The sequence below is a fragment of the Lissotriton vulgaris genome, chromosome 5 (genome assembly GCF_964263255.1).
Source record: "Lissotriton vulgaris chromosome 5, aLisVul1.2, whole genome shotgun sequence".
NCBI lineage: Eukaryota > Metazoa > Chordata > Amphibia > Caudata > Salamandridae > Lissotriton > Lissotriton vulgaris.
In genome coordinates this window covers 1,289,517,462-1,289,531,963 of record NC_141693.1, presented here as the reverse complement: position 1 = coordinate 1,289,531,963, position 14,502 = coordinate 1,289,517,462, and the positions used below count along the sequence as shown (strand labels likewise).

The 14,502-nt window shown below is 43.8% G+C and overlaps 1 protein-coding gene across 5 annotated transcripts in view; it reads right to left on the bottom strand.

The window, feature by feature from the left end:
- KIF21B (kinesin family member 21B) overlaps positions 1–14,502 on the bottom strand; it is a 413,924-nt gene that overhangs the window by 218,837 nt on the left and 180,585 nt on the right. For all 5 annotated transcript variants that reach the window (XM_086923173.1, XM_086923170.1, XM_086923172.1 and 2 more), the window contains exon 4: positions 1,450–1,599. In XM_086923173.1, coding sequence (XP_086779299.1) covers positions 1,450–1,599 — 150 coding nt within the window. The remainder of the gene's footprint in view (positions 1–1,449; positions 1,600–14,502) is intronic.

Below are 14,502 nucleotides of genomic sequence, written 5' to 3'. Positions count from 1 at the left end.
GCGAAGTCCGGGGTTACTGGGACATGGTCCTGAATGACATACACTCCACCTTCTACACCGAAATCCCGAGGTTTCCTGCCTACACCATCTTAGGGCTGCCCAACGCACTTACTTTCCCCCTGAAATCTATTCGAGATCGCCAAATGGGCATTGCCATGCAAGCGGCTACACAACACATCACAACCTATCACTCTGGGGATCAACCAACAAGCCCACACATGTGGGATGGCTACACAAAATCTGGTTCACCCTGGGGATGGAACGCATACAAGCCACCCTCACACACACTATGAAACATTCCAAAAAGTCTGGCAGCCGTATATATCCCTTTTGTCCAAGGAATTTAATAAAATAACTTGCCCCAAATACCTTCGACTACTACGCCTTACTGAAATTTCAACTGCAACTCAAGAGTCTCATGACTGATTACACTGTTCCCTATCTAACTATTATTGGACGTGTTTTCCACATACGGCACACTGGTGGGAAGGGGGGAGGGGAGAAGTGTTGGGAGGGTGGGGGGTTTTCTGGTTTTTGTTCTTCCAATTTTGTTTGCCTACATTGCCTATCATTCGCATTTTTGGTATCGAAACGCTACTGTGGTATGTCCACTTCATTGTCTTTTTTGCAAATCATAGAGAAGCCGTGCCTGTCTGTCTCGTTCGATTGGTTTACCTGATGCAATTCCATTGTAATGTGATACCTATCTTTGCTTTTAAACTCAATAAAATACATTTGAAATTAAAATACATCTACTGAATGCCCTGTCTGCGTACATGAATGCTTAAATGGTGCCCCTGGCCGGATCCCTTTGAGCTGCCCATAGCTCCGCCCCCTAGCTGTACCCCAAGCCCCACCCTCTAGTCCACATCTCAATTTGGTGAGTACCTGCACTTATTTTTTCCCATTTAAAGCACTGTCTATTATCTTTTGTACAAGATGGCATTTGAACCCCTACCTGCACGTACATTACTCAGAATGAACGTGTATGATTCTCTTCCTGGATTCAAAAACAAGCAGACCTGCTTGCATCTTGAGATCAGCCTCGGCTCATTCAATCAAGATTCCCATGATCAGGAGATCACGCTGGGGAGGCCGCTCTACATCCTACCAGGTGCCCAAACTCTGGAACTCCCTCCCACTTAAACTCTGAGTCTTGGAGCAAGAACTCCCCTTCCACAAAGCTCTCAAGGCCTGGCTGCTCAGGGAGTAACTATACCCCGGAGCTGTTCTTCAGTGGCTGTGAAAGCGCTAGGAGGCCCATGGGTAGCCAGTCAGGCGCTATACAAATACTGCAGAATAGAGTAGGTTCACGTGTGTGCTCGTGTGCTTCGAGGCACTTACTCTTCAGCTCTGAACTAAGAAGCTTGAATGCATCATCTTATGTCATCAAGGTGCTCCTAGCCCGTTGGGTATGATGCTCCACTGTGAGAGTACATGCTTACCCACCTCGTCTTCGGAGCCGATGAGGCGTGCAGTGACACCACTGGTGTAAATTCCGCCATTTGCATCTTCGTGAATTTTGATGTTGGATTTTCGATGTCGGGACTCGGCATCTCTAGTACCATCAAAAAGGTCCAGGATCTCCTCATTGTAGAGCTGTTGTGAAGGATGAAACGAATGAGCAATAATATTTATGATAAAACAGTTTTTTTGCAGTGCTAGCTAGCATAGTAAATATTGCACTTTCAGGGGTAATAAACTATGGAGGGAACAGGAGGGAAGAAGAAAGAAACAGGAGGGAAGAAGAAAGAAACAGGAGGGAAAAACGGTGAGGTGAGGGGAGGTGAGGAGAGGTAAGGAGTGGTGAGGAGAGGATAGACAAAGAGAAGGGGAATGGGGAAGGGAAGAAAAAGAGACGGGGAGGGGAAGTGGTTGGAGGAGAGGAGGGAAGGGGAAGGGAAGGGAAGACAAGGAAGAGACAGAGGAAGGGGGTAATTATACAAGGAAGAGCTGAATAAAGAAAGAAGGAGAAAGGGTGAGGATAAAGAAGAAAGGAAGGAAAGGATAGGAGAGAGAAAGGATGAACTAAAGGAATGTAGAAAAGAGTAAAAAGGAAGGGAAGAAAGAAAGGGACAGGGAGAGAGATGAAAGAACAGAGGGTGAAAGGAAAGAAGGAAGAAAGGAAGCATGTAAGAAGGACCAACACCATAATATACTCGAAAGAAAAGAGTGGAAGACATGAAAGGGGTTTTAAAGGAATATAGAAGAACTACTGGGTAGTGCAGTTAAGTAGCAGATTATAAAAAGAACCAACAAAGAGGAGGAACACGAAGAAAGAACTGGAAAAGGCAGCAAATGGTACTGCTATGCACGCCGATAGGGAAGGAAGAGAGATGGAAAGGTAAATAATACGAAAAAATGAGATGGAGGTGAAGAAGAAAGCAGAATAGATGAGTAACATCATAAGATTGTATGATAGTTAGTTATACATAGTAAAAGACGTCAGGTTTAACAATTGTGAGCACGGATTTATAAAAGTTTTTAGCGCCTAGTACAGCTTTCATACACAATGAGAAAAAAGGCTTTGCCAGAGCCTGCGTCACATTTTCATACCTTACATTTCCTCACAGAAACAGTCAAGTACATGAGTACTCCAATCTGCAGTCTTCACAGATCCTGAAATTCTTTGAGAATTACGAAAAATGACAAAACAACTAGGAATTTTCTGCCAACGAAAGGATAAGCCGATAGGGCTAAACATTCAATGTTTAATGGACCTTCGTGAATCCGTCTGTTGTTTTTAGGATTGGTGGATCAGGAGTTCAGTTCTGCTTTAACTGCCTCATGCTCCTCAGATACAAAAAAGTGATGGTCTAATGCTTGACTATATCTCAGAAAGCAAGATTGCACTATACAATTTCGTATAGAAGCTGCTCTTGCAATTTCTTTCTATGAAATATAATTCTCAGCCAAACCCAAAATTAAAATAAGGGAATCAGGACTTGGATATTTTAATGTCATAATCAGAGACTTTCAAGGTGATTAACGGAGAAGAGAGGCGAGGCGACTGTAAGACGGTCAGTGACCTACCACCATTTTCGAGTCTTATCCTGGCACATGTACCATCTTGGGCACTGATATCGCGTGCCCTGGCCATACATGCCAAGCTGTAGGTTACCCCCCTTTGAGAATGCGGGTATGAATCGTGCTCCTGGCGACAGGCAGAATACAACAAAAGTTGTCTTCAAAAGGTCTGGGGTCCTACTCTCGCTGTTGGTTGCATGACTTTAATGGTTGATCTGCTCTTTTACTGTGAACATATATGGCCCCAGCAGATGGGTCATTTTTTAATAAATATTTTAATTAATAAATATAACAGTAAGTTTCCCTTCCCCTCTGGAGGACTTATCCCGATTTTTTTTTTGATGGTTTATCTACACGTCACATAGGTGCCTTAGTAAAAAGCCCATAAACAAAACACTGCAGTGAAGAGATGTCTCTAAGACAAAACAACAGCAGGCTTTAAAGCCGACGAGTACAGCTGTAGTGAGCCGGAAGTACTACCGACCTACGTGAATACTGTCAATAACTGAGGAAACTCATGACGAACTATATGCGGCTTAAAAAGGAACAATTTAACAACAGCTTAAATAGGCCTGGATAACAATGAAGACAAATATTTTGAAAATCATACGTCAAGATGTTGTATTAGTTACAGCAGATTAAATCTCATTGTTTCCATCGAGGTTGCCACCATTTTAGGATGTAAAAAATAGACACTGTCGGAGCCTCCATCTTCAAAGCGTTTTGGTTTGACCTTCTGCTTTTTATTTTCTACTTCCATTTCCTGCTTTAGGGTTTCTGTATCAGAGGCGAAAACAAGCTTCTGTTTATTTCTACATTTTTTATTTGCCACTTTGCCCACATAAATACTGGCCGTATTGGTAAAATACCATCCAGTAGAAAATCCTGGTCTTAAAGAACGGATATGAATTAAAAGTGGGGAGAGGAAGCTTTAAATGTGAATGTTTCTTTTATTATCGCTTTTCGATCACGACTCCAACCCAACGGCAACCACAAGAAACTACTTTTAGCAGAATGGGAATGCGTGGTAATTTTCCGAACCGAGGCAAAGGTTAGAAATTGGATGATCTTGGTGTCTGTAAGACATCATTAATTATCAGGCAATAAAACTCTGGAATATTAATCTCAGAGTAATTACCGTAATAACTCAAGCCAGGCAGCAGTGCTTCTGACAGCAAGTGCATCTACAAGAGGCCGTGTGGTGCGGTTAGGTCGCAGCAAAGGACGCTAGAACAGGATAGAAATCATTACAATTCATTTACACGGGATGTATCTCCTTTTCCTGTACAGTATTCCATAAAAATGAAAATTGTGCTGATATGGCATCCGACTCATACATATCTTTTCCCTATCTTATTCCTCCTTAGTAATGGTACGAATTAGACAGCATGGACACAGGATCCTATACATTCACTAAAGCATAGACCTTTTAGTTGTTTTATAGTAAATGTTATTATATTTTTTGCGGCATCAAAAAAAAATAATAATAAAATAAGATACAGTTGAAACAGATCAATCAAAGTATGTGTACCGGGGCACAGAATGTTAAACCAGTAAGGTAGTTCAAAGGGTTGAGGGCCTGCTGCCTAGATCTTTGTATAGCATACAGGTCTGATGTCAACAGGGCAAATACAGCCTTTACAAGACTGACGAAAAGAGTACCATCGGGTAGGAGAAATAACACCTACTTTTCATTGCCAAGAGGTACTACAATTGGTTAGCACCTTAAAATGGGTCTCACATTTCAAACCACCAACTATCCTGGTTCCTAACCCCTTCCATGCGTTCGTCGGCCAACGGCCGTCATGAGCACTACCTCTGTAGTGCTGCGCACCTCCGTTGGCCAACGCGGGCCCGCACACTCCGCTAAACCGCCGCACCACAGTTGAATTGCCGCTGTGGTTAAGCCGCTAAACACCTCACAGCGGTTCTGATCTGAAAGGCAGTTCACGCCACAGGTGTCGGAGGGGATAGATGGGAGAAGAGGCCAAAACCTCATACAGTTCCGCTAGGAATTTCACAAACATGACTCCCCTTAGTAATGTTATTTTTAGTGCCTTCAACATAAAAATGCAAAGATTTTGCATACTCAGTATACGAGACACTCTATACTTCCCCAAATGAAAAGTCACCAATAACTGTTTTATGAAAATCAAGCGTGTCTTTTTGTCATGTGCCTGAACTTCTAGGTGCCCCAAGAGATAATCAGAAGTGGATCAGAATTCAAAATTAAATGCATTAGTACTTGCATTCTCTGATAAAACTCCACAAACCTGTATTATCACTGGGAGGGCCGCTTACAAATTTACAAAAAATACTAGATTTCATATACCTCTGTTAAAAAACCCTGTGCAGGGTATACTATAGACATTTTCATATCACTCTTAATAGTAGTAAACCCATGATCGTGGATTATTAGATAAATTAGACCAAACATTGATGAGTACTTAGGGCCATATTATGAATGCGGACGCCCATAGGACTGCCATACCCGTGGTGGCGATCCGACCACAGCCACACTGTGGACCCGCCATCAGTATTATGAGTGTAGCGGTCAGACCGCCACAGAACTGCTGCGACCGCCGGGGATCCTGCGGAGGTCAAACAGTGGTCAGGAGCCGCAGTATGCTGGCAGTGCCACTGTGGCACCGCTGGTATATTCTGTGTTGGCTTTCCACCACCCCTTTCATGGTGGTGACTCCGCCATGAAAAGGGTGCCGGAGAGCCATCTAGTGGGGCTCTAACATGGCCCCCTGCAACTCCTGGGGGTGCATGCAGGGGGACACATGCTGTGCTATCCTGGCAATGCACCCCAAGTTCCTGCACGGGTTGGCATGCATGCCACAACATGCAGGAATGTAGGAATGTGCAGTCTGCGCACTCACGGCGGCGGTCTGCATGTTATACTCTCCTATGAGTCTAACAGACCGTCGCCGTCAAACTGCCTCTGCACCACCCGCCCGACCAGGATTACACTCGTAATCCATCAGGCGGGTGCACCAGGGCTTTGGTGGTCCTCCAGCGGACGGCGTAGTGCCGTCACCTCTGGAGGATTCGTAATAAGGCTCTTAGACAAAATGTTCCATTCAGAAATTACATTATATATAACATTTAAATTGCAGACTACCATTCGGACAATACTCCAAAGTAATTGGAACGCATTCCCAGAATCAATAAAGTCATCATTTTGTGGTTGTGATATGCGACTAATAAATCCGTGATCGGATTATTGCTTTTTGTACTGATTATGTATCAGCATGCCACAACTAGATTAGTCCTATCTTTAAATACAACGCAATAAGGTCATGTATTGCTGCTTGTTTTCTCTTTCATTCTATTATTGATCTACTGATACAGTCTGGCATGGTCATATTTATTTATAGTGCTTGGGTGTCTTGGAAATGATTATGTGAGACTGTGCAATAAATATATTGAAATTAAATTTGTAGCACTCTACTTTGAATATAATTTTACTCCATAAATTTCAACAAATAGATAATCTTTGTAATTTTCGACTGAGGGAGCTCATTATATGTTCCGTGATCGATCAGCGGTTATATTTTTTTGTTTTTGGGGAGATATCAAATTTGCACTTTATGAAGATGAGGGCTTCACTCATTACGTTTCAAGTCCACCGTAAAGTGAAGAAAACACAGATATTAAAGCGTGCTTATTTTAACCATTTTGTGAATGTTGGACATATGTCTAAACATGGCGGAAATCCCGTCTGCTCTGTTTAGAGTGTATTAAGCAGCATACACTCCAAATAGGGTAGAAAGAACCTCCGCCAGTAGTTGGCAGATGTGCCGCGAATACCAAGCACTTAATAAGACCCTAATTCTGCTGCTTGATTTCTTTAATGGGAAGACTTGAAAAAAATGTATGGCCCTTGAGAATGTAGCCACGACAAGGCTCTGAGGCAATCTTAAAGAAGGACTTTTCCCTGCAAAAAGAACTGGCAGAAGATTGGCAGATCGGCATGGGCAAAGGAATCATTTACCGGGTTTTATTTTGTCTGGCAGAATTCTTGGAATAGAATCTACCTTATGTTTTTTTGCAGATTTTGATACCTGGATAGCATCACGTTTGGGTAAGTACTCCAAAGATACTATTGCAATGCATGCAATTTGTTTAACTATGTGTGGGTCACATCATTATTTCCATCAAATCAAGTTACAATGTGCATAAAAGTTAGTTTTCATTCGACATCTTGAATTTCACCAACGTTATGAACACAAAGAGTATAAAATTGCTTCATTCAGGAGATCCTCTGGAATAACTTCAAACCTGAGGCACACCTCAAATCAACCACAGGAGAAAACAATGAAAGCAAAGTTATCTGCTGCCAACTATCTTGCAGACATGCTCACCATCTCTGGTGGTTCTTGGCACACCCACAGCAAGGATGCTATCAGACTGCAGACTAGGAAGCATAAAAAAAGACAGGCCTTTTCCATCTGCTCACCCAGGATCTGGATCGACATCTCCATATTGACCAGGACTACCCCAGTGCTGCTCCAACTTAGGATAGAATTGAAGACTCACCTCTTTTAAGAATACTACAGTGCGTTCACCGTCCTCAACCCCGCTTCCTTCTCTATGACTCAATGACTCTATGCTGTCTTTGATCATGTATAGCGCTCTTTTGCATTTTCTCTTGGATGTTTGTTAAAATGTCACACTGATTGACTGGGAAACCTTGGCAGTCTTGCATCGGCTACACAGAGCTTGTGTTACCTCTGCATAAGCACTAGCAATGAAGCAGCAAATATCTCACTGTTCCTACAGCTTCTTTGGTGGAGCCCAAGAAGCCTTTTACATCTAGCCTGACCGGTTAAGCTTTTCTCACTGCTCTTCAAAAAAAGATTCACACAGAGGGCATCAGAGGGGTAAAGATCGCTCAACTCTTGCCATTGGCTATTTGGTGTATCGTTTGGCGACTAGGCAAGTGTTTCAAGTGTAATGAATGATGGACTATTTTAGGTATACAAATTGCAATAGATCATTATACTTTCTGTCACATTAAATAATGTATTCCTCACATGGATTCTAAACACAACCAATCCTTTTACACACTGCGGTACATAAAATAAAATGAAGGCACTATCAACCCCTGCGAAACATCAATAACCATCCTGCTGCTCTGCAGTGATTACAAAGACAATACAAAACCTTGTCTTTGTTCAGGAAAACCAAACATCTTCCTTCTGGCAAATGAAGGATGGCCCCACCTTTGGTGATAAGATGCTTGTTTGTTGGGGGTTTCAGAATGGCAGCACATATCCCAGCCTGTCGGATCTAGACACAGGCTACAGCCCAGGCTGATAGCCTCAAAGAATGAAGGTTGCTGCCTCATACAGTAGACATTAAGTGCTGAAGAAGGATGTGGGAAGTCTGATAGAAGTGAGGCGAATTGTGCGGAGGTTGATTAACCTTCACTAACCGTGCGCTGTAGTTCAACTTGAAACTTTAACTTGTTTCTTCTCCTGTTTTGAACCATTATTTACAAAAGTTCATGACTCCATTTTTTCTTTCTTTTGCTTAGAGTTTTATTGATCAGATACTTTTCTTGATTCATTCATGAATATTTGACATTTCATATCCTTGAGTAATCATAATATCCTTACAACTCTGCCCAATGCATTTCGGGTCAGGTCATGTGACCCTTCGTCAGGGGCCTGTGAATAAAGACGAATACAGGACCATCACCTTGAGTATCATATAAACATAACACATTCTAAAGTGTACCAGCAGTAATAATAGGTTCAAAACAATTAATATGCTAACGTAAATCACGAGTATGTCTACATAACCAATAGATAAAACATGTCCTATTGATGTGATGTGATGGTCTGGGGTTTACATAAGTGGCGTGTGTTAAGAAGTTAGAAATTTGTTGAGATTCGTATCCAAAGTGCTGCACTAGAGCGCAAAAACGGGAAAGAAAATACTTGCACAAGTGTGTAGGTCAAATTAAAGTTAAGGCGAGGGTAACGTGACCAGGCGCGCGTGGCGCCGAAATCGTGCTCAGAGGGTAGAATGACACTTACGCGAGTCGGTAGATATCAGCAATTCCACAAGTAGCGGGCGGGTACAGCAAAAGAGCTCCCTTAGGTACCGGGCCGGTAGAAGGAGAACACTCGCGGTAGTATTTTTAAAGAGCGAGTCGGGTTCCGATCACGTGAGCGGGTGTTGGTAAAGGAAGTCGAAGAAAGACTTCTAGTGATGTTATGGGCAAAATATCGAACATCAAGGAGAGATGTCCAAATTGAGAGTAATTATAAGAATTCATATGCAATGTGTGCGATCGAGGAAAAATAAAAAACATGAAATACATAAAAAAGTCCCGTCGTTAGAGTTTACTGAAGGATATGTGGAAACTGAAAACAGACTAAAGGACTGACCATGGTGAAGGGACAAACAATGAAGTGTAGGGTGTGAGGTTAAACATAAATGAGAATAGGAGATTATATTCAAAATGGCTGTTCATTCCATTATTCTCTAATGATAATGATATAACTGTAAATCAACATTGATATATACATGGTCACAATTAGAAATACCAATGGGGCATCTTCTTACAACATTTGGTTACAAGAGTTCCCAAGCGGGGGTAGGAAAGGTCCTTAATGATGCCATTTACAGGAAACATGAAAATTCTATCCGGTCATTCATCCCGGATGGTTGTAGGCTATTTAATTTCTTGAAAAATACTACCGCGAGTGTTCTCCTTCTACCTTCTACTAGTGCAGCACTTTGGATACGAATCTCAACAAATTTCTAACTTCTTAACACACGCCACTTATGTAAACCCCAGACCATCACATCACATCAATAGGACATGTTTTATCTATTGGTTATGTAGACATACTCGTGATTTACGTTAGCATATTAATTGTTTTGAACCTATTATTACTGCTGGTACACTTTAGAATGTGTTATGTTTATATGATACTCAAGGTGATGGTCCTGTATTCGTCTTTATTCACAGGCCCCTGACGAAGGGTCACATGACCTGACCCGAAATGCATTGGGCAGAGTTGTAAGGATATTATGATTACTCAAGGATATGAAATGTCAAATATTCATGAATGAATCAAGAAAAGTATCTGATCAATAAAACTCTAAGCAAAAGAAAGAAAAAATGGAGTCATGAACTTTTGTAAATAATGGTTCAAAACAGGAGAAGAAACAAGTTAAAGTTTCAAGTTGAACTACAGCGCACGGTTAGTGAAGGTTAATCAACCTCCGCACAATTCGCCTCAATTTAAAGACACGAATAGGCATCGTGTGACAACGCGTAGCGCTAAACCAAGCATCATTAAGTATCGGAATAAATCCTAAAAACAAGTGTGCACAGAGACTAAAAAACTGTTTTGAAGTCTGATAGAAGTACCACACTTCTTATGTGCCTACTACTATGGGTCGAAGCTATCCCTTGGAGACAACGGTGGGATTCTTGTTGGACCCAGGAGAGGGTACTTCTATTACACAACTCTTCAGATTGTTCTCTGACTGCTCCATGAAATAATTCTGAGCAATGCTGCACGTCTCCCTGAAGGAGTTTTCCTCCGGCAGTCCTTCAAGGGTGCCGCAGTCTCTCTGGAGGAAAAGTTAGGACTATCTGAAGGTCACACTTTCTCCAGGTCCTGCATGTTTGTGGGCGGGGGGATACCAAAAGGTACCTGCACCACTGCCCCAGCACTGGAGCTTGAAATTGAAGCTTTTCTGAGGCAGGATGCCTGGAGGCCAGAAAGTGGACCACTGTGGACTGTGTGGCTCTGGACAGAGTTGGAATAAAAAGAGTGGGGCACTGGAATTTAAACCTGTAAATCTCATAGCCTACCTGCACTGACACTCTTCTACCTCACTGCAGCCTTAGTCATCCTCATTAACGACATGCACAAATCAGATGAAAGGAAACACTCACGTTAGGTAGACAACCTGACGGACTAGGCTACAGGGGCAAAACCTGCCGCCCACATACATTCTCGTCCATTGATCCTGTCCTAGCCCTATAGTGAATAGGCAGCACAGATGCTGGCATTTCCAAGCCAGTGACAAAAACAGCCATGCACCAAGCAACGGCACAACAAATTTTAGACATAGCTCACCCCGATGGAGCAGAACAGCTTTCAACAAATGCAACCATTGACATTGCTAATCGTACTGTCTTTTAAAAAGCAAAAAAGGTTTTACCAAGCTCTACTAAAGCACAACTGAGGTACAGCACGTGCAGCAACATTATGTGCAGCAACAAGCCATTTTACGAAGAACAAAGAGCAAGTACAGACAGATGGCAGAAGCAAGAGCAGTGCAAAATCCCATCCCAAACACATACAAACACATCACAGTTACAAGCACAAAGAGCAAGTACAGACAGATGGCAGAAGCAAGAGCAGTGCAAAATCCCATCCCAAACACATACAAACACATCACAGTTACAAGCACAAAGAGCAAGTACAGACAGATGGCAGAAGCAAGAGCAGTGCAAAATCCCATCCCTGCCACCCCCTACACACACAGACACACAACAGTTACAAGCACAAACAGCAATTACAGACATGTAGCAGGAGCAGCCCAAATATCACAGCCCCTCTACACACAAACACACAGCAGCTACAAGCACTAAGAGCAAGTACAGCCAGATGACAGAAGCAGGAGCAGTGCAAAATCCCATCCCGAACACCACACAAACACACCACAGTTACAAGCTCAAAGAGAATGTACAGCCATTTAGCAGGAGCAGTCCAAGGATCCCAACCCACCACCAACACACTAACACACCACCGATACATCACTCCACTCTAACACACGCACATTCACACGCACACACGGAAAACCACGTACTGCAGCAGAACTATAGAAGCAAAAAGAGGAGACGGAGGAGGTGCAAAAGTCATTGGGTGGGGAATTAGGGGATCATGTCAGTGAATTGATTATGAAGGACTCAGATGTGGTGCTTGTGGGATCTGGGGTTGTAAGGATGTGGGGTGGAGGGTGAGAGTTGAGTGTGCAGGGGTTGAGCAAATATTTGCATAGCTTCCTGCAGCGTTAGAGAGGGGATCCGGGGGGTCAGTGTCACAGTAAGTGAGGACCTGGCACCTCACAGTAGATGGTGTTCATAGCAAACGTGAATCGTGACAAGCACGCCCTGTGTTACAGTGCTCTTACAGATTGGGTTACAGTTAAAGAATCTTTTAGGTAGAGGGGTGCCTATGAACGGGGACCCACAGCTCAGCGTACGTGCACCTGACAGATGGAACTTCGGTTAAACACTTGTGATTGAAATGGGTTTTATAGAACTATGTTCCGACTTCCCTGAGCCAGGGGATACTTGCCAGGCTGCCCAGGGTGTGGTAAAGGGCTCTTAACGCACAGCGAGGGTGAGCAGTGTTTATGAATGTATGTAACATCTATTCTGCCTGCGCTCATGTGTGTATCACTGGATGGCAGATGCTGATGCACTCGTTTGCACGAGGATAACCCCACACTGTCAGCAGGAGAGCAGGAAGTGATGGGGGGAGACACTGTAACCAGGCCTGCCATCCCGCACCTCCGGTCTTTACAGGCTTCCCCGCTAAATGTCAAAGATTATGAAATGGAGACGGTGCAAGGGACACATGGTTGTCTGACATCCCACACCAAAGTGCTTTGGCCGAGTTGTGTCAGGGACCCCCCTCTGGCGCTTTAACATATGGGAAGAGATGAGAAGCACATGTCAGGGAAGAGGTCCCTTCCTCGTTCTCCTAAAACGTCACCCCTGAGTCACCAAAGCTGAGAGCCCTGGAGCTCAGGCTCCCAGCAGCACCAGCACAGCTGGAATCATTCCCAGCACAGAGGAAACCGCCACCGCGGCTCTGCGAACAATTACTGTTCCTGGTCCTGGCCTCGCCTGTGGGGGGCAGCGCGTGGAGCCCGTGCAGCGATCGGACCGCAGGGGCAGCCTGTGGGGTGAGATCTCTCGTCGTCAGGGACACGTGGAGCGCACAATCTGTAAACATGTAACTTTCAACTACTCTACACGCTTGGGTGCGGTATCTTGTGCTGTGGATGCTGGCAGTGAAGGAGGCCTGCACTGCCACCCCGCACTCACATCTGCACGAGGGGCGCGCGCGCCGCTGTTCCGACTGTAACTGTTGGCATCGCGGACCGGGTACACAACACCCCCCTTACTTCAACACAGATCACGTTATGCAGGAGATGCGGCTTTCACACTGAAGTGTACGGCACACAGCAGCAAATGTGACGGAGCGATGCTTGACACGTATCACTTAATGCACCATCTTAAACACCGGACATGTCCACGTGGTGTTATGGACACCGCGAGGCAGACCGACGTGTCCTATGGGTAGGTAGTGCATGCTATGACATGCATGCCACCGCACAATATTGAGATTTACTGGACACAATAATAAGACATGATACATTTTATACATGTTTAGACACAGACTCCGGCTGAGTAACACATGCTATGTGGAGTGGTGGTGACACTGGAGCCACTACATACAGTGGGGTTCGCTCGGAGATTGGGCTTTGACTTACTTGCTCATGTGGATGTTTTTTGCACTCAATAGGACTACTTGGTAAGTAATGAGAGGGGACTCAGACTGTGTGCGGAGTGTTACAGAAGTTTAGGGACAACTTCTTCTGATACCTACTTGGGGTTTCTGTGTTTCTTTCCCATTGCAGGTGTTAAGTCAGACGAGTCTTTGTCCTGAAAAGACCCTGAGAATAAGTAGGGGTTGAAACATTGACATTCTCTTACTTGGTTACTGTCCTTTGTTGATTGCACATGATGCAAAGTTGTACATATGGCCCCTGTTTATACATATTTGTAACCAGTGATTTCTCTCAGACAAGCCCCTAGTCTGATGTCGTTCAGAAAGGCATTAAAAACATGGCTGTTTACCAGTTAACTTCGCTGTTCCTTTTATTCTGCAGTTATGTTTCCTCTTCTTAAAGGACCTCTTCGCTAAAGCGCCGGGACACTCCTACTGGAGTAGCCGTTGCGCTATAGAAGAACCCTAATAACATAACATAACATAACATAACATTATTTTTTTTATATTCTTTTCCCTCACATATTGGAGCACTGCACCACCTTCACTTACGTTTAGTACTGTCACAACATATATATATTTTTTCGGGGGTCTGCCGAATAAACCATCTTGGTAGGAACGCCGACTTGGAGTGCCGTCTTTTCTGTACATCTGAACATCCTGGAAGTATGTGGCAATATATATATATAATGCCAAGGTGCCTCTGAACATAAGGACGCCACTACGCTGGTGAAAGTTTGCAAAACTATTTATTTTCGGAAGCTGCACTTCATGTCCGGTTTTTCAAAGCCTCCCCCGACGCGTTTCGAAGCTCCTGCTTCTTCCTCATGGGGCAATAGGCAGCACGTGACGAAGCTAACCACAGCAAACATTTATAACTCATTGGTTGCATACTCTCTCTCCAGTGAGGTAT